Source organism: Cygnus atratus, chromosome 6 (assembly GCF_013377495.2).
Source record: "Cygnus atratus isolate AKBS03 ecotype Queensland, Australia chromosome 6, CAtr_DNAZoo_HiC_assembly, whole genome shotgun sequence".
In the NCBI taxonomy this organism is placed as follows: Eukaryota; Metazoa; Chordata; class Aves; order Anseriformes; family Anatidae; genus Cygnus; species Cygnus atratus.
The window spans coordinates 28,022,602-28,048,919 of record NC_066367.1 but is presented as its reverse complement, the minus strand read 5'-3'; the positions used below and the strand labels follow the sequence as shown (position 1 = coordinate 28,048,919).

The following is a 26,318-nucleotide window of genomic DNA, read 5'->3' as shown; positions in this document are numbered from 1 at the left end:
TAACAGCCAGCTCAGTGTAAGGAACATAATAGTCATTCCCAGTTTATTAGGCAATGACCTTCTTGGCCTAATTGTGAATAAGGTTCTGTTTTTCGTGGCTGTGAACATCCTGTTTTGAGACATGTAGAGCCAGCTGAATGTCAGGAGAGGTCACGGGCAGCTCTTTCCCTGCAGTATCCTGACAATAATCTCACGTTACAATGAGAAATAACATCTTTCTTTTGTGTAAAGACAACCTGTTTATTTTTGTACTGATTAAAGGTCTTGTCTCTATCATCTCTTTTACAGATGCACAGTTTTATTTTAAGATCTGGCCCTCTGCTTTCAGCTGAAGCTGTACCCTAATCTGGAAAGCAAATGTGTAATCCTGTGTAATGGATCTATTTCTGCAGCATTTGATTTGAATCCCACCTCTAGTGTTCTAGTAAAGCAGAGAAGCTATTCAGTAATGAAAGGAAGATTGAATTCTAAGTTTCCAAATCTTTAGTAAAAAATAGTCATCTCATTAAGTTATGATATTATGAAAAAATATATCAGCAATGCCCTTTACAAGTGCAAATAACATTGTTAATTAATACCATTTAGCAACATGACAAAGTGATCTCTACAAAGTGATCTCTTTAAGCTTAAGGTTTAGAAATCACTTTTACTTGGATCCTATTTAAGGTAATGCTTCAGAGTCAAACCTCAGTTACTACCAATGCTCTGCTTTTCCCCATTACTGAAAGAACCACGTTTCTGGTGTCTTCTTAGTAAATGCAACAATAAACACGTTAATAGCATTATAGCCAACATCAAGCACCAATGACAGAGTTAGGTCATTACCTGTTATATTGCAAAAAACCTGAAGTGGTCCAAGTGGTCCACTTCCATCAGAATCGATGTAGAAGAAACCTGACGTCCTCCCTTGATGTCGGTAAGCCTCACATGATTGTTCGTAGATAGCTTAAAAAGAGATACAGAGAAATTGTATCATATAAACAAGCAGAAAATATATTACACATAAGAACACTGCTTTATTCACTATCATAACATAAACTTTTGGTTCACTCCTGACTAACGTGATAGAGTTTCCTGCATTTGGTCCTCAGCACATGCTCAAAATTAGGCATGTATTTTACTAGTTTATTGAATTTAAGTATATGCTGGCTTTAAAAACATGGGTATAGGTCTTATTTTGGATTAAACTATGTAAATACTTAAGGAAACAGATATGAACTTTCAAACATGCCCCCATATAGTTAGGGGAGTGATACATGTGAACATCCATGTAATGATATTTCAAAGATATACATACAAATATACATGATTTACTGCCTGGGCAAATGTTTAACTCTCATCAACATAGAAGTCATATTTCTGTCAGTCCCTAGCTTCCCTTTATCACTGTCTACTATTCCAAATGAAAATAATCCATTATCCCCTAGCAGAAAAGCTCAAGCTCAGATATGGTCTCCATCCCGGGTGACGTCTTTATGCTTTAGAGCTATTTTTATACAACCAACTCTTCCTCTCTGCCTATCAATATTCTTCTTTTGGAGGATTAGTGCCTAAGAAAATCCATGTGATTAATAAACAAGCACAGCAGGTTGCTAACAGCACTAAGTGAAGGAAAATTTTCCACAGGTCAGTGCAATTCCTTGTATTTGAGTCATATTTTCAGGTAAGATACTGTAACTGTCACTTCACACGGGGCAGAGAAGGAAACCCCTTCACAGAGGGGAGTTATGAGGTATCAGAAAATCATTGGTATGATCCTGGATCTTGAACAGGAGTGACCTCAAATCCCACTGCAGGAGGACTGATTATTTCCCCAATTTAAACGGCTACCTGATTATACTGACGAGGTTATTATCCGTAACAGATTATGATTGTTGAACTAATTGTTAACAAATACAATAAAAATTACAAACTGACTTAGCAGATAGATCAGGACTTCCTTTTTTCTTCCTGTAAGACAGAGTTATTTAGATGACACTGCAGTGGAAATGCAAGCAAAGAGAATAACCCATGCTCTTTCACTAAGCTTTTGAGTGCTACCAGCAGAAAAGCACGCGGCATATTTGGGCATTATCTTTGGCTGTTGCAAGGTCAAATCTATCACTTTTCTTAGCCTTTAATTTTATGAGCACATTTTAACCACTATTTGCACATTCATATACCATTATACAGCAAATACAGGATTTACACAGACTGGGAGATACCCAGGGGAACTTGTGAATATCCCATTTGTTAGCCATTGCATATCTTTTCCCAAGCCCCCTCAATTCTTCAGGCATCAGAGCAGTACAGTTAAATTTGATATAGCACAGTATTTGCTGAGTCAAGGTCATAAATACAACTGCAAAGTTCCCAGTGCCTTTCATCCAGAAGAATCACAAGGAGATCTGCATACTGAGCGTAGGCAGAGCACTTTCTCACCACTTTTTAATTGCAGTCCAATCCTCTCCTGCAGGAGGCAGCTATTGTTCTGCACCAGCAGGAGTAATTCCCCTTTCCCATCATTGTGCATGCACAAACTAGCATACCTCTGTTCCCCAGTTTCCCTAAAAGAAGTTTACCTGATGAAACAAGTTTCAGAAAGACTTAAATGGCCAGCCTGAAGTAGACTTGTTTGACTATTGTCTTGTCTTTCTCATTCTGAAAAAAAGCTCTGCGAGAGATGATCACTCACATTTTAATGATATTTGGAGTTCACTCTTGCCAACAAAATAGAACCACCATTCTAGGGTATTTCTATCGCCACCCTATAAAATAAGATTGTCACCAAATCAATCAGATGCTTGTATCACCAGCTGAAATGTGTTTTTGCCTTGTACACCTCTATCCTGACCAGAGAACTTTTGCTGTCAGAACACCTCTAAGTGCTAAATATGCACAGCATTACCCTTCCCAGAGTTAAGAAGATGCTTAAGGTACTCAGCACCTGGTAAGATAGTGCTTTAATTAATACCTGTCCTATCATAAACAGGATAAAGCAAGCTTCTTCCTCAGAGTCATTAACCCGATGTAAAGAGAACTATAGGAGCCTATGAGATCTGTAAATTCCCACTCTGAAAGATGGTCAAGAATACAAACCAAATACAAATAAAATTAAATCTCCAAGCCAGAACCTTTTATTCCAGTATTCACAACTGGAGGAGCAAACAGGGAGTCCCTCGGTTGCCAAAGCGCTGACAAAAGTAACTTTACTATGGAAGGTCAGGAGAGAAACTGTAACAGGTGATTAAGTAAGCAACCAAGGAATCACAGTTTGATCAATTTGCAAAGTTCTCAAACTCCAGTTTATTTAGTGAATTTGCTGTCATCATCATTACAGGACACTTTATCTTTTCTCGTTACGGATTATGTCAATTGCTTCCCCTGAATTGTTTACTAAGTATTTTTGAAAGCAAACGATGGTGCAGAGACATAAAATTAATATGTTGGCTTTGAACTGGCACATCTAGAAGCTCATTCTTCATCACAAACTTTTTCCTCCTAAGTGTTTTTGCTACTTCTTGACTGTCACTTTGGCTGGAGCCTGGATACACTTTTATCCAAATTGATAAGGAAAGATGTGAAGATTCAACCATTAATAACATGGACAGATACAAACAGAGATGATGTAGACGGCCCCTTTGTCACTGTATATTTGGAAACAAAAAAAAAAAAAGCTGAATAGAGCTAGAATTCAGGCTAAAGGTGCTCAAGTGGCATAAATCTGAAAGGATACACAAGCTTTGTATGCTTTGGTGAAGCTACAGTTATGTCTGCCTGGTGTTCTCCTTTCAGTTATGACAATTCCTGCAGTAGGTATTAGGGAGTAGCAGAAGAAGTGGGAAAAAGCTACAAGCCCCAAGCTCTAGCACATAAAGCATATTCTAACTATCACGACTTAGAGAATAGATGTTTTGCTGGACAGTTTATTTTGTAGTTGCACACTGAAAGTTTCATACGCCTGTATTTTAAGCAATTGGTACTACACACTTCTAGACTGGATGGGTCATTGCTTTCAGTTCTCTCTCTCTTTTCTTTCTTTCTATTTTATGCTATACAGTGCATCAAGGAGAAAATGATATTTGTTTTTTAGTCACCAGCAGATCCCCCCACAGACATTTCATGTGCACCATCCATTCCAAGCTCTGCTCATCGTTTTTGCAGGCTGAGCTGATTGCAGGTTTCAGAGTGAAGTCACACAGCTCCATTTGCTGAAAAAGGCCTTATTACCCCAGTGACAACAACTTGAAGCTGTCTTACGGTTCAATGGAAGACCACATCTCTTTGTGGTCATTCATCACTTTACGCAATCAGGAATGCCATACAAAAGTAAAAAACAAACAAACAAACAAAAAACAGTCAGCTGTGACTGTTAAGACCCCAGAGCCTTAACTTTGAAAATTGCCTTCAGATTTATGTTCCACTTTGTGCCAAACTTCTTTGAAGTAGATGGAGATACAGTTGTTTTGGGAACAGCAGGAAATCATTAAAGAGTCACCAACTATTTATGAATGTAATAGGGCCTAACTTTCAAAAAACAAGCAACAATTGTAATTATGAAACTGCTGACAAAGGCACACATTTTAATGTCAAACATTTGCAGTAATTACACTTTTTTTTTTTTAAATAAAGGAGATCTCAGAGTTCATTCTGAGTAGAACTTGTCAACAATTTTCAGGCATTATTTTTAAACTAAAAAAGTTATTCCTTTTGTGAAGAATTTTTAATAGTGTTTACTTTCACACCTTCAAGTTTGTTTTCACATTTTAAAATGTTCACTAAAATGGGACTAAAATAACCTAAAATAACATTATTTATAGGCTGCTCACTGAAAGTTCATTTTCTCATTAAAATGTTTAACCAAGCAGTTTTTGAAAAGTTTTTTTTTTCAAAAATGAAACCTGTAAGTTACTATTTTTCCCAAAGGAGCAAGACCACTTTTCCTTCTCTAACCATCTTTTTTTTTTTTTTGACCACTTTTAACTTACATCAACCACTGAAGATAAAATGATAGTTTTCCAAAGATATTTGCTTCACTGAGCCCCAACACAACTTGTGACTTTCAGTTCCTGCTGCATTTCCTCAGGCCCTTTTGGGAATGAGATGCACTGCCATGCAGCAACAGCACTGCAATTGAGTTCCTGCAGGCAGCAGAGGTGAATTTGTTTGTTTCACGATGTTGCATTACACACAGCTGACAGAGCTTCTAGCAACACATGCAAACCCATACTGTCCCCCTGCAAGTATGATCAATATGCTGCAAGAGCCTTACTGGTTTTAAATATAAGCAATTTCATCGCTGTTCAGATCTCTGAAGTATCTGGAACCTGGTAATCCAGCTGTTTTAATTACAGTCCTTAAACCAGAAGAGATTGTATCCCCACCGTGATGAAATAACAGCATGTGGCTAAGCACAAACGTTTCCAAGGTCAAACTTCAATTGTTTCCAATAAAACATGTGTTTATTCAGTTTTTTACTGACAACTCATCTTTGTATTGACACTTTCTCCCAGTCTTTCTTTTGCCCTTATCAGTTCATCTGCAGTCAGATTAGGTTTCACTAAACACACATTTACTGATGCATTGCTGAGCTCCTTTCAGGTAACTTCCGCTGGCCTTCCTTAGTACTTAACAGCTTTGTTTCTTTTGCCCCCATGTTTCTAACTTATAAAACCCTCTCTCAGACTACTTTTATTTTCCACCCCTGATTCTCTCTTGGTGAAAAAGATGACTGCTTCTTGTGCAAAGACTTGAACTTCTGCAAATAATCCTCAGGGAACAAAATATTTAAAGCCTCCTCTCTTCAATGAAATAATGAACTTGTCCCTCACCAATTACAACTCACCCCCTGGGTGTTGGACTTGATGCAAAAGTTAAAGTGATACCTGGACTTCACTTTTACTCCTGGGAGACCAGGCAAGGTAAAGCTCTCTCCTCCACCCAGCAGTATATTGTTTGTATAGATAAAACTAAGATTGTAAACTCCAAATCATGAAAAAAAAAAGGAAAAAAAAGCAACAAAAAATTTAATTTAAATCTGAGGATTTTGTAACTTTCAAATGCAATGGACATCAACATGATCTTCCTCCAAAAAACAAATTAACTAAAACCAAACCCTAAAATTCTCAACATTTATTTCTTACTATATTTCTAATTACTTTGGAAATTGATGATACACAGTTCACTGCAAATACTCTGTGGTGGAGATTCAGAATTTTGGCTGTACAAGATATGATTACCAAAATGAGTCCTGTGATATTGCTCTTTCTAGACTGGATTCTCTTAATCTAATAAAAGTAGCTTTTTTTACTCAATTTACATCAAGTACTCAGATGAAGGCATTTTATGGTGATATAATAAATTAAATACATTAAAGGTGCCAAAAGAGCTTTAATTCTTGATGTTATTGGGATGTACTGACACTGTCCGATCCCCAGACAGAACACTGCAGAAATGTATGTTGCTTTTACCACACCTAAAAACTGCACAATCATGAAATATCATAGGCAGAATAGCCGGATCATCTGGGACTTCATTCCTTCGCAATTCTTTGTATCCTTAGATGCAAAAAGTAAAAATAAACCTTATAAAAATAGTATTATTATTGTATTCTGAGGTAAAATATTATTTAATGGTTAGAACAGAAAGGCCAGTAAGACCTGGGGATCCTGTTTGGATCAGCAACCTGCCGTGCACCTTGGACAAGTTGATATGCATAAATGCTCACCACAGACCAAATTAAGCATTCTCATCAAAACTCTCAGAGCTCCTGGGACACAGATTGGAGATGCCTATTTCACCCTCTGCTTGTATACCTCTGGCCTGACAGATTTGCTCTTACAGACTCAGAGTAATGAGTATTCAATCCAGGATTTTTCTAAATAACAAATCAAGCAATATGCAATGAGAGGTTTCTTCTTCTCTTCTCATTTCAACACTAGAGGGATTAGTACAAGCAATGAACTATGGGAATGGTTGTCATTCTCACCCTTAAAATACAATTGGCTAGTTAAATGCCAGAAAATGAAATCTCTGCTCTCAGAAACTGGATTTTGACAGCTCTGCTGTTGACAGACTAATGCACTCTCCACTCTGATGTGCCTGCATGACGGATGGCTTATTTTCCCTTTTTAAAATATGTATGTACTCATCTGATAAATAATGTGTTATTTTCACAGATAGCTTTAAAATGACTTTTACCCCAATGTCACTTAAACGCATGTTGGGAATGGATCCTCCCATTATACATGGGATTACACCATTTCCTACAATTCAAGCTAAGGCTGTCCCTAGCCCTGCGTAGGAAAGGTTGTGTCAGCCCATCCCACTGTCACTTTCCCACTGAGGTTTGAAGACTGCTGTGTCAGTCCCTCATGCCCAGCCGCCCATGGCTGATTCAGGATAACCTCCACATCCTGCTGGGGTAAGAGTGCCAGGGAACCCTTCGCTGTTAAGAGCAAGGTTGTGGGGAAAGGAGAAATTATAGACTTAAAGGACATTAAGCATAGTATTTCAGCCTTACTCTTAAAGTACTGGCATTCCTGTGGTCATGTCAGGTCACACCTGACAAAGGCAGGCTTCAAAGGGTACTGAGTACCTGAGAACCTCCTATATACTCTGGTCTGCAGTCACATCCCAAAGTGGATTAGTCTCTGCATTATTTACAAGAAAATGTCAAGCAAAGGGGAAACTTTTGTTTAAACAAACACCACTGAGAAATGCAAATGTACAATTTACAGATACACAAACTGAAGGGAAAGCAGTAATAAGACAGTAACTTATTACAAAATAAACAATGAAAATTCATATGCCAGAAGCACGGTGTGAACAGAAATATGCAGGAACACCAAGTACAGTACTGAAGGCTTGATATGAATATTAAACATGTTTTGTTTAGTCAAAGAACACAAAAGTTTTTAAATACACACGGAAAAATCTATTTCAAAGGAAAATTGGCTACTCAGGACATATAAATTACATGACTAGATTACTACTAGACATCTGGCATACTGAAACTCTCTGAACTGCATTTGCCCAGCCAGTGAACTGTGTAAATGCATCCCTACTTTGGAACACAAGAGAATTACCATCCAGGGCTTGCTCTTTAAGATGCAACTCCAGTACCGATAACGATCTCACTGAAGCCATATTAAGCTCTTCAGATCAAAAATTATATATGCAGTAAGCATATTAGTATGAAAAAATACATTTTAAAAGCCTCAAGTTATGTTAAGTTTATGTCATATCAATGACTTTATGACATTTCCATTATTGGATGGCTCTTGCCTCCAGCAATTACCTTGGCCAATAAGACACATGCCTGTATGCACAAGATAGATCACACACCAAAGCAAATATCCAGAATTAAATTACATTCTGTTAATTATCACCTTGCAAAGCTTTGGGACATATTGTTATCCCCAGAACATGAAGAATAAAATCATTATTTTATATTTCTCATCATCCTTTATTTCAATGTTCAGCATTCTTTGGAATAAAAAAATACACCCAAGACTAAAGGCCATCTGAAAACTGTCATACATAAAAATAACAGAAATGCAGAGGGGGAAGATGAGGCTTTCTAAGGGAGTAACATAGCTCACACAAAGAGGAGATTACCAATCATTAACTTGCAATAAAGTTATAACAGTCTGTATCTCAGGGCTATTTTACACTTGTTACTGCTTTCTCTGTCACAGGATAATTACAAGCAGAATTAATAGCATGAGAGAGATGACTGTTGAGGTTTTCAACTATGACCTTTCAATTAAAAATATATCTATATACCTACAATCCCTCTCTGTTTCTTTGTCTCTGTACATATACATCTATAATTCTGACCTAGGTTCAATTGCCTATTGCACATCTAACCTAAGACAGTCCCCCTCTGCAGAAACAGACAAACTGGCATATTTCAGAAGTGGTCCATTGCACAGACACCTTATTTTACAGTCTCATTAGTCAAATTCTGAAAGTAGCTGTTAAATAAAGGCCATTCTGTTAAACAGAGACCATTACCTTAGAATATATGTCACATTACCCAACAAAAATTGAGCTGAACCCCACCTAGGCCTTTTTCCCAAGCTGTTTACTAACATTGGTGTTTCTGTCTAAAATAGAAAATTAGAAGGAAACATTACATTATATCTATTTTGCTACAGCTACTGACACCCAGAAACCACTAGTGAATTTTATCACTATTTTATTTGTATTTACAGCTAAGTTCAGAAAAGAAAAGCAGGACAAAAGAAAACTTCAGAGTAAAACTTATCTGCTGCATTATATTTATTTAAAGGTACATGACCCTATACCCTTTTGCTGGTGGACCCTCACCTGGATAATGTAGATTGCCATAACTCCTGTAACTGTTCAGAAGCTTTCAGAATCAGAAGGGATTCTGAATGAGCAGGAAGATACCTGGTGTTTGCAGTACACCAATTGCCTCTGGGAAGATTACATCCAGGCCATGTCTAGATCAGCTAATTCTTTATATATAGAGAGAGAGAGAGATACGCACTTCTGCTCTTCATCCACACATCTTGAATTTCAACTACACCCATTTTAAATCACGAAAGACACAATCTTGTCTCACTTATCTGACATGGTCATGTAAACATTGTTCCAGGTGTGTCTTTTATCAAGTTATTGTTCTGTCCTGCCACTGTCTACTTCCCCCTAGTTGTGTCAAATAAAAACTAACTTTGCTTTTCACAGCATATTTCCAACCAGTCTATCTGTCATTTTCCCTGTCAAAAACATCAAACTTCTCTGGTCATAACCTTATATTTTTCAAACAAGCACATTATTGCTTTCTCCCATGTCACTCCTTCACACCTGTGAGCATTCAATTCCTTCCTCTTTTTAATCCACCTTATTACATTTTGCCTCTAAGAAAGCCTAGCAATAATTATGTGCCTGGTAGACTGAAACCACTGCCTATGATGCTGATGAAGACTTTTTGACACTCCATCACATGCACCAGAATGTTTTCTTATCTCAGAATCCAAAGGGCAAGCTCTTTGGAACAGGAATAATCTGTATTATAAACTGTTTCTCACAGTAGGATCCAGTGTAAATCCATGAATGTTTAGAAGAAACCAGTAAGACAGCCTGTGCATCAGCCACAGAATGCTGATGCACAAGCTCAACTATTTAGAGATGATGACAGTCAGTTAAGGACAATACATCTTCAGATATCAGTTCTTGAAATGGTAAGGTCTCACAGTCTGAGCTGATAAAACATAAATCAATTAATTCTGGTTTGCAGATACGCGTGATACAGTACTTCTTGAAAATAAAGCAAACCTCTTACAAACACCCCATGAAAGAGAGGCAAAAATCACAGTGATTCAACTCAGAAAGAAACAAAATCCACCTGATGATGAAACTAGTCACACTATGTTTGACTTGTAGCAGATTGCCAGCTAAATCTTTCCACTGTTGCTGCACAGACCTAAGTCTGAAGGGCCTTTTTGTAAAAGAAATAGCCTCTCCAAGTGGTAGTAGTTCATTTTCAGGCCTGTCAGCCTCAGTGTTCTAGTAAAAATCAAAATCTGTTGAGATAATGTTTCAAAACTTAAGAAATTAGATGTTTTACTTTGATATAACTATACTGAATTACCTGATTGGAAGAGCTGCCCCTATATTGAAGATATTCTGGAGTTATACCGTGATCAGATCTGAGGTTTTCATTCACCTGCTACAAGGTACTCTTGTATGTCAACCACTATCAGCTGAAAGTGATAACGTCTCTTGTTCTGTAGGATTCTTATCAACAGCTCGCATTTGCCCACCGGCTTTGAAATAGTTTCATCACACATCTCAAGCAGATGAATGCATTCCTCCAGACTAATGTTACTGTTTATCAGGATTGCTTGGTTTACAGGGCAGCTGGCTGCACAATCTAGCTGGAATCAAATTAGCTGTTGATAATATGGTTGCAAATAAGCTCAGCAGCTGAATAGCTGTACATCACATGTGTGCACAGCTTGATCCGATGCAAGTCTTAGCATAGATTTTCTTGAGAAACTTATCAGGGTAGTTTTTACATCAGTGAACCTTAAATAACTGCAGACCTCTGTGTGCCTTTGGGATCTGAGGGAGAGCAGACATCAGTTCACAGATGCAGGAGGCTTCAGTAACTCCATGCAAATATCTGTGGGGAAAACTAGTCATAAACCAGTCCTCTGCAATAATGAGATGGTCTCCTCCAGACACAAGCCATGCCAAGCTGACAGAGACATAGCGAGCCTCAGGCCCTGAGCTAATATGATAGTTCAGGTGTAGCCTAGAGGTTAGCATCCCTAATCACCTTTAATGGTCAACAGATCTCTTCCTGCCACAAGGACCCTTTCTCTTCTCATTAACTGATTTGGCCATCTAGCTTTGCACCAAGCATCAGCTGGTGTAAATATTCTGCTATGGCCTCAATCGCTGCGTACTTTGGCTCAGGTCTGGATGATTTGAAGAGGAGTGATGTCTTTTGGAATGAAAAAAATGCCGGGCAAACAGTAATCCCTCTCTTCTGAGTTATAAACTTGGCATTTTTCTTCACATCCTTCTTCTAGTTTGGTACAGTAGAACATGATTTCTGCACCAAACACTTAACTTGTTTTGAATTTACAATGTAGTGTTCAGGTGCCTTCAGCTTGGAAGACAAATCTATGAATAGATCTCTCAACTGCCTCTCCCATGTACTAGAGACTTCACACCACAAATGATTTCATCATTAATTAGCAAACCATTAGGGTCTCTAGAATTAGAGTACCATTGCCAATATTCTCAGCTTCAGACCACTAAGTACCTTTTCTTCTTTTCTGCTTTTTAGCTTACTAGGGAAAAATGCATCTCTCACCAGCCTCATCCTATCTGCGGTCCGACTGCTCATCAAATACCTGGAGAGGTTACAGCTGTATTCCTGGAACTGTTACTCGCTTTATCTCCAGTGATAGAACAAAGTTTTACCTTCATTTTCTAACTATTTTTCCTTTTAGTTAGCTTTATGAACAGGCTTTATTTTAGACTCCCCTTTCTATTTTTTTTTTTTAATCAGAATTCCCAGTGTGGTGTGTCTACTGTGATACTTTTTTTTAAAAAAAAAATACCTTAATAATCCTTGCTGTGGATTTCAGTATGTGCATGCATCACGTACTGCTACTGTTTCAGATAATGTATCCTTGCTAAAAGGCAGCAGCCCAATGAATTCAGCAAAATTCCAAAACCATAAACTCCTGAAAACATTGATTTTGCAACATGAGTTTCCAGATAACGAGCAACAAAGACAGCCCATCCACCTTCTATTGGCCTACACATTTGGTTCAAGATATGAACAGAAGACATAGTACTGAAGAGCAAGTATTTCTTATTTCGTACATTCATTACTGGTGCTTGACATGCAATCCCAACCAGAGATTCAAATCACCCAGCTCATTCTAGATAAATTTGACTAAATGTTTAGTGACCAACTCATCTGTGATGTGTATGCAACATGAATGAATGTAAAGTTCTCCAAATCAATGCAAAATGTGAGAAAAAATGTGGAAAGCAGTTAAAATAATATGGCTTTGTTTTCTCCAAAATATTTGTCAAGAAACAAGCGAATTTACAAATGGGTTCCCATAGTTTTTCTAGACCAGTTCTTGAACTCTTCCATGAGACATGTCAGGGCATGTCACATCCTACAATATGAGATGACCTCTCACTAAGCTCCTCTCTGTTTTATGTGCACATTGACATATCTGTTGTAGTAGAAAACAATGAATGTGTGGGTTTACTTACAGTTATGACAGGTAGCTCCCATGTAACCTGTATCATTACAGTCGCAGTAAAATGTGGTCCAGGACTGAGAACATTTTCCTCCATGTTCACAGTAGTTAGGCAAACATCTGATCAGAGACAGATTTAAAAAATGTAATTAATTATAAATATTTCAATAAAAATAATGGTCTGGAAAAAAAAAGTCTCTTTTCCCATTCAGGCAAGAGTTTCCTAGGGCTGGATCACTGCATATTACCTGAAGTAATTAGTTATTCCTCTGATCTTTGACTCACTTCCATCATAAGCACTGAAGACAACAACATTTAATAAATCCAGCAAGCCAGTAAAGATCACTCTCAAAATAAATAAATAAATAAAAATCTACTTGTCCTTCACTTGTTAGCAATTAAAGTGCCACAAACTATCTGAGCACAGAGGAGGAGGATGAATAACAGTTGAAAATACTACTGAAATCTTGTTTAAAAGAAGAATTCCCAGTCCTCTGATTAAAAAGGAATCATTATCACCAAAATTAGGCTGCATTACATTTTGTGGTAGCTCAAATGACATGAAAATCTCAGAAGTGAAAGGGAAAATATGCTTCAGTTATGAGTTCTGTACTCTCTCTTCTTTCCCTTGTTTTAGTTGGTATGCCTCCAAAGTATTATTGAGAAGCAAATTATTAAAAGAAGAAAGAGGCATAGCAGCATGCAGTTTGGGAATTGAACAGAAACAAAAGCTGCAGGAGATAAATTCAATCTCCAGGACAAGAGGTGAACACTGATCTGAACTACAGTGGTGTAAATGCGGGCAGTGTAATGGAGTTACACTGGTCTACATGGAAACAGAGCTTGTTCCATTGTCTTTTCTTTTCTTTTTTTTTTTTTTCCTTACTGTATATTAGATAATCTCTTTTACACTGTGTGTTCGAATTCTGAAAAATGAGTAACTTGTTTATAATACCACTGATGCAATTGTGACGGGTGGGTGGATAGAAAACAGACAATCTATCCATCTCACCCACGCCAGCATTTCATTAGGGTCTGCTTGGCTGCAAATTGAACTTCAAAATCCTTTTTATGGCCCAGATTTTTCAGTGCTGCCAGCAACCAATGAAGTCACTGAAGCTACCTAGATTTGTACTAGTTGAAGACCTGATTTTCTTGTAGTTCATCTCATTCTTAGTAAACGTTTGCATTTAACTGTGCACATTGCCTTTAACTGTGGCTTTCTGTCTGTTTCTTCAAGAATCCTGACAATTAAAGCACATTTCACTTGTAGAAATTGAAAACTTATGTGTCACTAATGGCCACGGTGCTTCACAGGCTTCTGAGCCCCACCAGCCATGCATTCATCAGCTTACTAGAGTCCAAGGTTATCCGGAGTTACCAAACACTAACTACCCCAAGAAACTTGCATATGTGATAAAAGCCTATCAGACTAACCTTATGTCTTCAACATGCTGTGTGCAAGTACTTGTCTCCATGTGTATGGGGCTGAGATTTGATCTGGAACTCAGATTTACTTGATCACTATTTATACCACCATAATAAAATTATACAGACAATATATCATATCAAAGATTAACTCATTTTTATTCATACTTAATCAATTGTTCTTATAGTCGTTATTTATTATTCAAATATTACAGACATAAGGGTTTCAAGAAGAAAATATGATATTTATAACTATCAGTAACATCAATTGAGGCAATTATAAGGTATATTACTCTTATAAAAAAAAAAAAATTATGGCTTCCACTAATCATCGGTTTCAAATATAGAATGGGGAAAGAAAACGGCAAATACACTCCTGGATTTCCTGCTCACCGGGGAGGTTTTTGCAGTGCTGTGGAGAACAGTTGAGACACACAGCAAGGGAAATAAAGAAGGTGCGTCTCAAAGTCCAACTCGTCAGTTTATCTGTATTAGACACCATTTCTTAGGCTTTTTACTTAAACATCTAAAACAAGAAAGACAAAGGGGATGGGCAAAGCTGTTGGTTTGGCCTCATACTGACAGGCAGTCTGAGAAAGGGTGAGCCTTCAGCTTTTAATGGTACGCCGAGAAATCATCCAGCAGAGACAAAAGCCCTGCTGATACAGAGACAGCTTAGCCAGGCCCTCCGCCATCACATCTACTCATGGGAATGGAGAAGAGATTATCTGTGGGTCAATGCTAAAGAAAGCAAGAACAGCCTATGGGATGGCACAAGTAGGACTGGCTGGTGCATGACCTGTGCCCAGCTGTGCTCTGCAGGACTCACCACCAGTTTCATCCCAGAGACTTCAGGAGAAGCACAGTAGTTCAACAGCTCTGCAGTGATAAATATAAATTTTGACTGGAAGAGCAATTTGCTCAAGTTTACACTTCGGTCATGTCTGGTCTTGCCCTCAGCTTATTGCCTTCACTTCTACCTGCTCTTTGATGATAAACATTCACTTATATCACCTGTACAAGAGAAGTAGCTATACTCATATTGCAGAGAGTGATGGAGACAACAAATATCTGATGTTTATAAAGCTCTTAGGAGAGGTAAAAATAGCACTGCACTATATCATTATCATAATTTACATCATCAGTGTAATGGACAAATGTGTTTTCTGCCTATTTTTAAACTAACTCTTATTAATTAACCCCATACAGTACAGCTAATCGCTAGTCATTTGTGGTTTGCCAAAGGCCCGTATCAGAGGCTTAGCCACATTTATTCCATTTAAACAGCTTCCTTAATAAAGGCTTTACAAAGTTGAAGGTCACTTCTCATTTCTGTTTGTCTTACAAATGCAGACACTTTTTCTTCCCCCAACAATGCACAACAGACAAGTTGAACTAGCTATGTAAGCTTTTAATGATATTCATAAATTCAGAATTAAACTTTTTTTTTATTCCTTAGTCTATTTGCTTTAATTAGCACCAACCACATTGATCTTGTTTTGGTCAGATAACTAACCCTTCTAAGAGCTTATGAAACAAATTTCTTCGCAACTCTAATAATTACCATAATCCCATTCTAACTGAGCAGTTGTGTCTTCATTAGAAGTAAAATTTATCCTAATTGTCAGAGAAGTCCAAATTAAGAAATAACTATGATTAAAATTAATCAAGACATGGATAAATCACAGGTTGTTTCATTTGCTGACTGTCCCAGAACCTCATGCTGAAGGGTTCAATATATATATTTTAAAATACAGATATTTTTATTCTAGTGGATTCAAGCAATTCTAGCAAAGATCACAGTGGTATCATAGAATTTTTCAAAGACAAACAATTGCAGTAGGCAGCCCCTGACCTATTTGCAATTGAAACGAACAAACAGATTGAGTCAATTTTAGTGAGTATGACAAATGGGACACTTTGAAACTTAATGCTTTGCCTAAGACAACTTGTGATAGACCAGGGACTGATCTTTCCGATTCCAGACTAATTCACAGAATACCTCATGGTGAATTAATTTTGTAAAAATAAATAAATAAATAAATGAAACAAATCATTTTTCCCTCCTTCAGCCGAGCTGGAAAACAAACACCTAAGTGAGCAATTAGCAAAGCCTTCACAAAAGCACTCACTGTCCTTAGATGAAACATCTCCAAAAATGCATGTGCTTCCTTTGAATTCAAAGGACAAACTGCACAGACATTAAAAGGCAAAATTTGGCCCTTTATTGGAATGACGAAGAAATAACAATGACAAAATTACTTGAGTGGGAAGGCTGAAGGAGTTCTACGCATTTGATGTTACACTTGACTGGAAATAAACCTGGTACTTTCAATAAGCACCTCTCAGATTTTGTTACAGTCAGCACAACACATCCTGCCTGTACCACTTTCTATTCTTCCTAAATAAAGAGAAAAACAGAAAGCTGAGAAGAAAAAAAAAAAAAAACACTCAATATTAAGACTCAATTTGCATCATTTTGAAGCAACTCAACAATGTTGTAACAAGAACACGCACAAAAGTGAAAAGCATCTTTTTCAAGAAAGCATTTGCTTTATGTTATCACCAATTAATGTTCTTTCAGCACGTTTTCATATTTTAGGGGGTGCAGCTATTTCATGTATAATCAACGAAATAGAATATTAATGCTGATTATTTTGTATAGTAAGCATGCATGTACAATGAACCTCATGGTGTTACCATAACAGTCTGTAACTTTGCTCTGGTAATTACTCTTTTTTCTTCACTAAAATCAATACATTTAGGCCAATGGCAATAGCATGCCTTTTTGTCTTACTCTGCTGAGCAGTGAATCTGAAACTCCTTGCCAAATTACATTTCAAATATACGAAATGGACTCAAAGGGACACCAAACAAGCACTGGAAGGGAAAGGTAAGATAAATCCACCAACACCACTACATAGACAAAGTTTATCAACTTCAGGGATTTACCAAGGGGAAAACAAATGAAGATGAGGTAGCATTAGAAAAGAAAGTACCACAAGAGCACATCCCATCTTGTTTATCTCTGAATGTCCATTTGTGGCAAAATAGTGAGCTAGATCTCCTTAAATAAATTGAGAAGAGAGAACTACTAGAACCAGAGGAAGGAAGGGAAAAGAGTGAATAGAAATATCATTAAGACTCCCAACTTGCATCATGCCTTTCTTTTCTCTTAGCGTCAAGCATTACTTATGAATATAGGCAAGTAAAAGAATTAATGCTTTCCAGCTCTTTGGGTTTTCTCAGTGCACATTCCCTCCTCCTTACCCCACTTCTCAACTTCTCTCTCTTCCTTCGGCTTTAACAAACTGAAGAACTTTTAAAAAAACTGCTGTGGCATGCTTTTTTTTTTTTTTTTTTTTAAGCCATCTACATTTTCTTCCCTAAATGTATTACCATATGAAAAGTTATGGAATACAAAAAGAACAAGAGTAAAATGAACAAAGGATTTTCCTCTTCCATACTAGAAGTCATTTACTCTGTCACTTCTAATAGATGTAAAAGTATCTAAAGAAAAGTATTTGGGGTCATTTAATAATCTGGCACAAGGAGATGTTTTTCTTCTTCCTGAGATTGGCAAAACTTTGGTGACAGAACATTTAAAATGTATTATTACTATTTCAGGCTCTGCACTTGAATACCACTGTGAGACCAACATTTAGAAGATCTGAAGTTGATGCTAAATGCCCACAGGCACATGGCTGCGACAGAACTGTGTGAGGAGGCTGTTCTGGGATTGGTACAAATAAAAGGAAAAAAAAACTATTTATCTATGCTTAGATAAAAGGCTTTTATTTTTTCTTCCATTTTTTAAGCATTTGATTGCTTTGTTGTTAGAACACCTACATTTTTAATAGAAGTAAATGTGCTGACAGTTTGGCTTGGCATCAGCAGAAAGGATTTTATATAAATAAATTTGAAAATCAAAAAAGGACAAATAAACCATCCTGTACAGACAGCTGTTCCATTTAGAATTCATCATTTTACAAAGGAAAAGCAGAAAAGCCATCTGTGAAAACCAAACACACAAACAAACAGGGACAGGATATTATATCCTCCATGCATACCCACAGTTAGCCTTTAATATACCATGGAGTTGCACATTGCATGAATTTCAACTACATGATTAGCAATGGGGATAAACACTACTTAGGTCCCCCTAGAAATTCAGTTCCACATTTAAGTCAGATTCCAAAAAAACACTTCAGAAGCCCCCTACCAACCTTCCAACAGTCTTCTTTCTCCACAGAGGTCTCATTCAGTGGCAAACCCCTTTTCCAGCGTTACTGGGCCCTCCACTCCACAAGAAAAACAAAAGGTAACTATCTCCAGCTCTGCCACCTTCCCGCACATACAGGTCCATCACAGATAGAGGAAAATGTTCACCCTGCTCAAACTAGTTGTGAAATTACCCGTTACAGAATTTGTTAAACACATTTTAAGGACCAGATCAACACTGATCTAAGTTACTCTGTAGCACCATCAAGTAAGTGAGATTTGAATTCAGCACCATTTTCTTACTCCACTTGAAAATAAATAAATAGGCAAACTCATCTGAAAAAGAACAAGACTAAATTAACACACAGTCTGCCTGCAGTTCAGATGAAGGATATGAATGCAGCAGGTAAGTCTGAAGAACTTGTCTGTTTGCTCTGAAAACACAGAATCACTACATACCAGTGCACCATTCATGGTCCTCAATCAGTGTTTTCTGCAGCTGGTGTTGCATATACAAAGCAAAGTTAATAAAAACAAAAACTCTTAAAATTAAGTGAGGGCAAAATCATCTCATGACATTATCCAAATAATCTGAACATTAACTTTCATTCACATTAGAGGCAAAGGACAGAAAACTGCCCCTTTCTTCAGAGGTAGCATCATCCAGTGTGATTGCCTATTTTCCAGAGAATTTGCTTTGTACAAACACATTCTTGTCTTATAATTACCACACAAGGAAATCATCTGACAGTGCAAAGCTCATATACCAGACCAACAGCAGGGAATTCTTCTACATAGTTTTATTACACTTAATTGCCAGTCAGCTCTTAAGCAGCCAGAGAGAGAAATTCTGTCACCAGCTGCATTATCCAGCTAGTTTAACATTAGAATAGATATGAGAAGAGGTGGGGGTGTTCTCCAGAACTGCAGGGGTTTTAATTCTGATACCCAGATTTTGGGTTAGCTCAGTGTGGTTTCCTTTATTTATATCTCGCTGAGTTTTTCTGCATCCTGCCCTTCCATCCTAAAACTTGTGTGGTATTGAGTGGGTTTCCCAGACTCTCACTCCAAAATGAGCTACCTGCAATGGTTTTATGTTAGCATGTTTAATTGGTGGTACATTCTTTGGGGAAAAATCCCCCAAGAGATTTTTCACTCTCACAGAACACCATGTATACTTCTATTTCTAACACTTTTTTTTTTTTTCCACTGCATATCAATCTTTACAAGGGAAACAGTCATTATGATACCTTTTTCATTTTTAATCTCCCCACCATATAACATAGTTTGGATTAAGGATTTTTCCCTTTTCCTTTCCATAACATTATTTCCAGTGTTTTGCTTTGTTTTTAGTGAAAAGAAAGGGGAAAAGGTTAAATTTTATAAAGACAATTTGATGAAAAAGAAAGAGCAATTTCTAACAATACTGTATTTTTTGCTGCACAAAAAGCAATGTGTTTTAGAAAGTGTCAAAACAAACATGAGAAAGGGAAACTTTTTGAAAACCTGTCCTCAATTTCTTTCATTAAAATAGAAACTGAAGGGATCTTCAGTGTGCTCATGTACTATTTGTACATATGTGCACTGGAGCCTACTTTTGGAAGAGGAAAGAGACACACAAAAAGGGACAGAAAATAATCCACCACAGGACTGAAGTGATATTTTTAAGGTTATATGAGATCAAAGGAACTGTAACCTGGATTATCAGACCTTTTTAAACAACTAGTGAGGACATCCTCCCTGTAGCATTTCAATGGAATAATTCAAAAAAGAAAAGAAAAAAAAATCCAGGTATTCTAGCATCCGAAGTTGTGCAGTTCAAACACTCTGCTGACAGAAGTACAGACTCACAAGACTCACATCTACCATATCTACCTGTGATTTACCCAGAATCAGATTTTTTTCTTATTCAAGGAGCATGATCTAAAAAGGTCTGACTCATTGCTATAAAACCAAAAAGAAATGTTAAGACGACCTTTTGGAAAGAGAAAAAAAAATCCAGACTGTCAAATCAGTGTCATTTCTGCAGAAAAGACACTAAATACTGAAAACAGGAACAGCGGAGAGAATGAGAAGAATGGATGCCAATTATTAATGTTTTGATTCCTTCTGCAATGCACTGCAGGTATTTGTATGGGAGTGAACGCAGTATGAAGTGCTTGCTTTTCCAATCCCAGCCTGGGATTGTAATAAATAAAATTAAAACTCACTGGGCATAATTAGCCAGGATATTTCTCATTTGCATGGCCAACTTAGAAAAAAAATCATATAAAGTTTGGCTTCAGCTGTAGGGCATACATTAATTCTTAGAAGAGATTAGGGAAATGCAAAAGGAGACTGTACTTTCATCAGATTTATCCTAACCCGCTTCACCTGCAATAGTAATTAATTTCCCAAAGGTCCATTTTGACAGTACAACACATGAAATAACATTAAGTTCATTACTAAAAGAAGGAAAAAGTTGGAAATTATTATTTCTTACAAGTAAAAACTGATAGTAAAATCTAACGGAATCTACAAAGGAAATGCGTAAAAAGTAGGATTTAAAAGGTCAGTTCTATTTGGCAAGGAAAAAGAATACTTTAAACTAATTTATTTAGAAAATATTATGAAGAATTTCCACAGATAAAACATGGCTAGGGATAAAAGGGTAAGGATTAAGGACACTTTTCTTTCACTTCTTTGTGCTCCATGACTCTAGGAGCACAAGGATGCAAACTCGTGAATCAACTCAGTGTGCTCCTCCCTAATGAAGTAAAGTGTTAATGCCAACCCCATCGCAGTGATTATTATGTATACCACATGCTGCTCTCTCCACTTGTATTTCCTAGGAGAATTGGAATATGCAGATGAATCTTGGTTTAAAAAGGATGGCAATATCAGTGTGTGTGCCTGCCCACTGATGCTACCATGATAAGACAATGCCAGGATTTGTAAGGAGATATCTGAGGTCAAGTTTGCATTCCTAATTGCAAATCCTTGGAATTCCCAGGATGTCCTGCAAGACAAGCCATCATCAGCCCATCTGCTAAGGTGGTTTCAACATGAATCCTTTTGTTTTGTTTTGTTTTGTTTCCCCCTAGGTCACTTAAGGGAACTGAAGCTCGCACCGTTGTCCTTGACAAGTACTGTCAGTATTTGCTATAGTGAGGGCATGGTGCCAGCCAAGTAAAAATAGGACAACCCAGTCAAAGCTTCATCAGCGCAAAATCAACACTAACTGCAGCAATCAGATTAAAGTACCCTCTCAGTTACAGGCAGGGAGAGCAATGCATGTATTTGTGTATTCATGTGGATGTGTGCCTAAAGGAAAGGAGGCTCTGACTACTAGTTCATTTATGAATGACAGGTTCAGCACAGAAATGCCTTTCTTCGGTCCCAAAACTATCACGTCTCAGATACACAAGCACAAATTATATATAAAACTTATGACAATATAATAATGGGTGGATCGTGCTTCTGCACCTGCCTTAGCCCTATCTTTGTCCAGGTAAACTTTATTACCAAAAAGTCAACAGCTTCAAGCTTTTTCAGCCCTGGCAGGGAGGGCAGAATCATATTAAAGTTCCGGCTCCTTAGCAAAGCTTCTCTGTCAACAAACAACCTAAAGGCCACATCCATTGTGATGCAGGTTGAGAAGTTCAAAAGCATGGAGGTAACCAACATCATTGTTAAAGATGCAACTATTCCTCTCTTGAAACCCTGATGGGAACAACCATTTGTCTAGAACCATTTAGAGGAACAGAGGCTAGTTCCATGAAAGACGTGATGTCAGGGGAAAATGATGCCAGTTTTCTCCTTACTACAGCTGATTGCTGCAAGATATCCCAACTGCAATACCTCCAAAGCACTTTTCTTTACAGAGTTTGGAGGAGCTGGTATGAGAAACCATGCCAGATCTTACCTCTTTGCGAACTCCTGGAAACAGAATTTTCTCCTCTGTGACTAACACTGCAAAGCAGAGTTTGTCCCATTACACGCAAGAAGTGGATGAGATTAACGAACCCACGTCTACAAGCTTCAAGGCAGCCCTTGCTACTGTATTCCAAGGGGTCCATCTGCTGTAAGAGCAGACAGCCTTGCACAGCCCAAAGGGAGCATCTGTGCCATATGATGTAGGGCTGGAAATCCACGGTGTTTCTGGACTGAGGTTTAATGATTTTCTGGCATGTTTTCCTAATATCCATGGCAACTCTTGAGCTGCAGTATCTCTTGAGCCCACATTCCTCCATCTATTAACCGAATAAGATGCCAACTGTAGCAAACAACCAGCTCAGTGTCAGGACTGAAGCTAGTACTTCTAGTCCCAAAATCCAGCATTCCAGCCGATTGCTGAATGGGAAATCCCAGAGCTTCTCAACAGTGTGGCCAAGTTCTCAGCATCTGCATATTTATTTTCCTACTCATTTCATTTATTTTTAAATGAGAGGCTGCTTGAAATCCCCCCAAGCTATACCTTCCATTGTTTGCCCACATACACACAGACCAACACCCCCACTAATCCATTGCTATGCAGAAAGAGAAAAGAGCACAAAAAGAATTATTACTTAGCAAAATGCAAAGTCAGATTCCCACATATTTTGAAATGAGCAGATACAACAAAACATATTTCTGCACTGAAAAACTGAGTACAAAGAGTTGCCCACGATGAAAAGGATGTTTTAAAAAGAGTAAGAAACTCAGACTTCTCAGTACTAAGACCTATCTCCAGACTTCACTTCAGATCACCAGTGTCTCTACTCCAGTTTCCTTACTCTGACAGTGTCACAGCAAAGATGCTGATGAGATGACTTTAAGAACATCTCACCAAACACTCTATCAGCTTCCAGCAATCTGTGGCTTAAGGATTCATGTATGCTTTACTGGCTTTTTCCTTTACATTTGACCTCTACAGCATTTAATGACATCCAATTTGATGCTGTGTAAGATCTGAATTTTGAGAAACAGCAAATACTTCATGATCCACCTCCTTCATGCTGCTCCTCAATGCACAGTCTTGTCCTGCTTAGCTCTTGTGTCCAGGCTGAAAAGTCCTAGCCTATTTAATTTTTCCTTGTAGACAACAGTTTGTGGCACACAAGAACAGAGGGTCAGTTTCAGAAACAGCCAAAAGGCCTGAATGACAGACTTATAGTCAGAGCTGCACACAACATCACCTCTGAGTGACCCAAAGAGGACATACTTCTTGGAAAGGGTTGGTCAGGCCAAGGCTGAGATCAGTGAATATATCCAACCGGATTTGCACTTCTTTTAGCTACTGAAATAGAGGGCGTGAAGTGATCAACACACAGTTATTAGCTTGATTTATGAAGGTGTAAATGCTTCCAAAAATGTCCAGTGTCTAAGTCCATGCCTCCTCCCAACACCTTATGAACATCTTGCCCTCATTTTGACCACATCTGAAAGATGGTCAGACACCTCAAAGCCAAGAAGTGAGACAATCTCAAGAAAATAGAAAGACGAGTATAAAGGAATCAAGCTAGTGGTCATCAAAAGAAATATACAGCCTCAGATGAATCCTCATTCTAGACATTATGGAGTTCACAAAGAAGACCTCCCCCCCCACCCCCCAAAAAAAAAAAAGAAAAAAGAGTAACAAATTCTGTCTCTCACAGAACATCACCCTGTAGTTGCAAAAAAATGAATCACGCATTGTTAGAAGCAAAGAGTGAAACAGGAAAACGACAAATGGATAGAATTTGTTGCTCTTCCTCCTCCATTTCTTTACACTCTAAACTTAATATATACACAAGTTAAAAAAAAATATTAAAAAACACCATACCTGAGGGCTATCTGCCTGCCTCCCCACCCTGCCACAGAACTTCCTTAGAGCACCAGAGAGATGCATCTACCAAACAAGTTCTCACAGGTGTATGATACAATTCTGAGCTGAATTCCTGACAGGTTCTTCCCACATTTATATGCTTTTTTTTTTTCTGAAGCAGTGTTATTGTTGTTGACATTTCAGACCCCCTAAAGCAAGAACAAGCCACCGCTGTTCTAGCTGGAGGAGAAGCCTGAGCAAATGCAGAGAATCACACAGAGCTAGAAGGGAACTCGGGAGATCACTTAGTCCATGCCCATGCCCCAAGGCAGGATTGTGCATACCCATGTTTGCTGTTTCTCAGAGATTCATGTAACCTGTTCTTAAAGTCTTCTAGTGACTTCACAGTCTCCTCAGGCAGCCTATGCCACAGGTGTTCTTCTGTACATCCTGGCCAGAGAAGATTATTCTTTTCTGCACTGCAGCAGCCTTTTACCACCTGAGGCCCGTTATGCTGCCTTCCCTCAGCAATCTCTTTTCTGGTTGAAGAACCAGCACTTAATCAGTCTTTCTTTGCAGGGAATGTTTTCTAGACCTATTTTATTTGAGCTCTGAATATGTTCATAGAGAACAGAAATTTAAAAGCAAGAGTGCTAATGAACCTGTGATGGCTAAACATCAGGATTAAGGGCCAAAGACAGAAAGAATCTTGTTCTCACCAGACTTTCTTACCAGTCAGGCTTTTCCCTGGAAGCTTTTAGGTTTACTATATCACCTCAGAAGATGCCTTCTTTCCCAAAAAACACTTACAATGCAAAATCCCAGGAATGAGAGTTGTATGATCCCTCTAGTCACAAACCTAATCTACATCAATCTGAACAGAAAATAAATCCACAAAGAGAGCCTGCATTTATTTGCCAGATGGCTTTTGGTCACAGATTGTCAGTGTAGGACTTGTACTTCTGCAAAAGTATGCATACATACCCAAAGACACCTATTTCCCTCCCCAGAAGTCTCTGAATTCAGGGACTTCATGGCACCTTCACTTCCATGTTTCATCTCTGCCTTGTTACTCTCTGCTCTGTGCTCGGCTGCTGTATTTTTCTGACTCATTAATTCAGCATAAAGCAAACACATCCTGCCGTGTACCTGGTACTTCTAACCAAGCAGAAATCCTGAAGAGGCAACAACAAAGATAGAGAAAATTAAACAAATCCACTTTCTTTTAAATATGGAGCAGACCTCTATGGCTTAGCAGCATATCTCATTTTTTCTTTACTTGGGGATAAATGCATTGGAAAACAGCTATGACATCTAATGCTTTGTAACAGGAGCAGTGTAAACACCCTCAGAAAACACAGAGCAATCTGTGCATTTGGACAACCACAGTAAATATACATACTATGAACAAAAGGAAAACATAGTTTACTAGATTAATAGCATAAAGGCAGCAGGGGTAATGCCAAGAGTCCTACACATGCACTGCTACAAGAAAGACTGCTTCCTCCTACAAATTGTATTTTCCCATTCCACAAGGCATTGGGAACAGTATCCAGGAAGAGCTTTGCCCTGAAGGAGGCAAAGGGAATATGGTAGTACTTTCCAGAACTTGTGGAACAGACACAGCTCTGAAGAGATTGGGGGTGCCTCTCCTTGCACAGTATATGTCACCTAAGGACGACATGTAGGTACCATCCAAGGGCATGGCAAATCAGAGATGACTTCAGATGCCACAGCAGGAATATAAGCGATGATGGCACTGCAACTGAGGGCTGCAAACAGGCAGTCTCTTATTAGGAGATAGCACTAACTAGCCTTCTTCCATCATAAGGACAGTCTGTGTTGACTACTGTGTTCAACTTCAGACTGCACAATGTCTTAATGTCCCCATCAAAGCATATATGACTTGAGTTTCCTTTGCATTACCTGCTAATCCCAGCTCTCTCAGATACCTCCTGGACTACCCTTTCAGGCAGGACCAGAACAGCTACTGGGTGGTCTCATTCACAGAAATGCTGAGGCTAGAAGGCAACTCTGGAGGTCCCTGGCAAGTGTCACCTGCTCAAAGCAGGGTCAGTGACAGCAGATTCACTCAGGTCTGCAAAAGCATTTTCACTTGGCACTGTCTCCTCAGACACCGATGAAAAGAAGGAAAAATTCTG

At 38.2% G+C, this 26,318-nt stretch overlaps 1 protein-coding gene across 1 annotated transcript in view; it reads right to left on the bottom strand.

Annotated features, from left to right (window-relative positions):
* CNTNAP5 (contactin associated protein family member 5) overlaps nt 1-26,318 on the bottom strand; it is a 216,383-nt gene that overhangs the window by 91,994 nt on the left and 98,071 nt on the right. Inside the window, exons 12-13 of the mRNA XM_050711667.1 lie at nt 12,757-12,863; nt 826-945 (exon numbers count right to left, since the gene is read on the bottom strand). Coding sequence (XP_050567624.1) covers nt 826-945; nt 12,757-12,863 — 227 coding nt within the window. The remainder of the gene's footprint in view (nt 1-825; nt 946-12,756; nt 12,864-26,318) is intronic.